Source organism: Neopelma chrysocephalum, unplaced genomic scaffold (genome assembly GCF_003984885.1).
Source record: "Neopelma chrysocephalum unplaced genomic scaffold, ASM398488v2 Primary Assembly neopelma1_69, whole genome shotgun sequence".
In the NCBI taxonomy this organism is placed as follows: Eukaryota; Metazoa; Chordata; class Aves; order Passeriformes; family Pipridae; genus Neopelma; species Neopelma chrysocephalum.
In genome coordinates this window covers 4634362-4636774 of record NW_020897729.1, presented here as the reverse complement: position 1 = coordinate 4636774, position 2413 = coordinate 4634362, and the positions used below count along the sequence as shown (strand labels likewise).

Sequence of the window (2413 nt, the reverse complement as noted above, 5' to 3'; positions counted from 1 at the left end):
TACACCCATCCAGGGATGAATTGGTCCCAGCCGTTCTAACCAGGACAGTGCAGCAAAGAATCCCCCAATAAGCACAGAAAATCCTGAAAGGCCACTTCCTATTTCCTGACATGGCAGTGACATTCCCAGGGAATGCTGGGCACAGGATGGCCCAAACAAGGCCAGCAGCAAGGAAACTCCACTGCCTCCTTTTCACCTTTCACTTCTAATAAATTTCCTTTACCTCACTCCTAGTATTAAAGCTGCTTCTCGTTTAGTCATTTTGGGTTCAAATCCACCCCTGTAATAACCACTGAAGGCCTAAAAGAGAAAACATGTTAGTTTAAAAACCACTAATTTTTAAGTTTATAAGTTAAAACAACTCATTATTGCCTTAGAAGCTGCTGAGATTTTTAGTCTGTAAAAATAGCAAAGCTTCTTCTGCGCTTGTAATGAGAAATTTACTTGAAGTAGCGTATCATTATTTGAGTACTTAAAATTGCCAGAACAAGCACGCTATTAGCCAATCACCACCAGAATCACTAAGATTGTTATTACTGAAAAAATTACGTTTACCGTTAGAGGAAAATACAGAGAAAATAGTCTGTAGTTATTTCACCAAGTAAATTTTAAATAAAAAGGTGCTACTGATAAACAAAAACTTACAGGTGTTTGTAGGTTCTGAAGTGCTTGTTTAACCTGTGGCTCCATTTGCTTCATAGCTTTTACTGCATAGCGACCTTAAAGAAGAGATCAGTGTTGATCGAGACTAAGTACAGGTCCATGAAGATTTAGCAATTCAGTGCAACTGCTAACTCATGGATTAGAACATGGAATGAACTTTTTTTAGGACATAAAAGAGTAAGAACTTGGACCTTTTATTTAATTACAGCCATTAATACAGGTTCTCCCAAAAGAGTGTCCTGTATCAGCTATTAAACTACCTTAAAACCAGTCCTGAAGCACAGGTAACTGTAACTGGGTGTTCGGTGTCCTCCCATCACTACAAACCTGCGAATCCAGCCGCCGCTATGGCCAGGCCGACCGCCACCATCGTACTGGCCTGCACGGGGAACACAGAAGGTGGTTGGTTGCCAAAGGATAAATTAAAGAAGCCACCCGGCAGAGCGAACAGCGGGTCGGACGAGTGTGTACATCAGTGTACGCACGGCCATCAGCCCGACACGGGCACAGCGGTCACGACACCCCGCGCTCGGGGCGCGGCGCTCCCGGTGCCCGCGGGGACACAGCGGGGTCAGCGGGAACCCCCGAGCTGGAGGGGACGAGGCGAGCCCGGCCCGGCGGCCCCGCGTTCGCCCCGGGGTTCGGCTGCGCGGCCGAGGCAGGAGCCAGCGGCCTCCCCGGGCCCCTCGCACCGCGGCCAAGGGCGAGCGGAGCCGCTGGGCCCGGGAAGGGCCCCGGGAGCCGCCGGCCCGGACACCGGCGGCCCACGGACACACTCACCATGTCCGCCCCGACCGCCCGGCCGAGCCCGGAGCCGCAAACACACCGCGGCCGCTGCCGTAAAGCGGCGGGGCGGGGAGCGAGCCGGGACACCGCCCCGGGAACGCGAACGCGGGCGGGGCGTGAGGGGACGGGGAGGGCAGAGCCGGGCGGGTGTGAGGGACCGGGGACAGGGGACGGGGGCAGCGAGCGCAGCCTGTGCCCTGAGGCAGCGGCTCCTGCTCAGGAGCTCTCACGGAGCGCAGTGTTATGGGGTTGTAAAAGCGATAGTACAGAGCTTATTCTTAAGGTAAATACGGGGTTTCGCCCCTGATCCAGAGGCTTCCCGCACGACAGGTTCGCGTTTTTAAGGAAAGTAGTTTTTCAGTCCCTCCTGAGGTGAATCGAGTGTTGTGTCCAGGTCTGGGCTCCTCAGTGCAAGAAGGACAAGGAGCTACTGGAGAGGGTTCAGCAGAGGCCACAAAGATGATGAGGGGTCTGGAGCATCTCTCTTACGAGTTGAGACTGTGGGAGCTGGGCCTGTTCAGTCTGGAGAAGAGAAGACTGAGAGGGGATCTCATTTAATGCACAAATGCCAAGAGGTGCCAGACTCTTTTCAGTGGTGCCCAGCGACAGGACAAGGAGCAATGGCCGTAAACTAAACCACAAAGAAGTTCCACCTCAACATAAGGAAGAACTTCTTTACTTTGAGGATGTCAGAGCACTGGAACAGGCTGCCCAGGATGGTCATGGAGTCTCCCTCTCTGGAGACATTCCAAACCCACCTGGGTGTGTTCCTGTGTCACCTGCTCTGGGTGACCCTGCCTTGGCAGAGGGGTTGGATGGGATGATCTCCAGATGTCTGTGCCAACCTTGACAATTCTGCGATTCTTGCATTTGTTTTGTCTTTTATCCCAGTGATCTGCTCCCCGTGTGTGACTGCCCCATTTTCCTGTGGGCTGGGCTCTGGGTGCCTCCTTTCCCTGTGCTA

General features: G+C 52.9%; 1 protein-coding gene across 2 annotated transcripts in view; it reads right to left on the bottom strand.

Annotated features, from left to right (window-relative positions):
* The window catches only part of DNAJC19 (DnaJ heat shock protein family (Hsp40) member C19), a 4564-nt gene extending 2678 nt beyond the window's left edge, over positions 1-1886 (bottom strand). The window contains exons 1-4 of one of the 2 annotated variants that reach the window (XM_027685895.1): positions 1741-1886; positions 991-1042; positions 646-719; positions 224-300 (exon numbers count right to left, since the gene is read on the bottom strand). In XM_027685895.1, the coding sequence (XP_027541696.1) occupies positions 224-300; positions 646-719; positions 991-1033 (194 nt within the window). In that variant the 5' untranslated portion in view covers positions 1034-1042; positions 1741-1886. Of the gene's footprint in view, positions 1-223; positions 301-645; positions 720-990; positions 1043-1443; positions 1528-1740 lie in introns of those variants that run through there. The other variant, XM_027685894.1, reaches the window with a different exon arrangement.
* Positions 1887-2413: the final 527 nt, after the last annotated feature.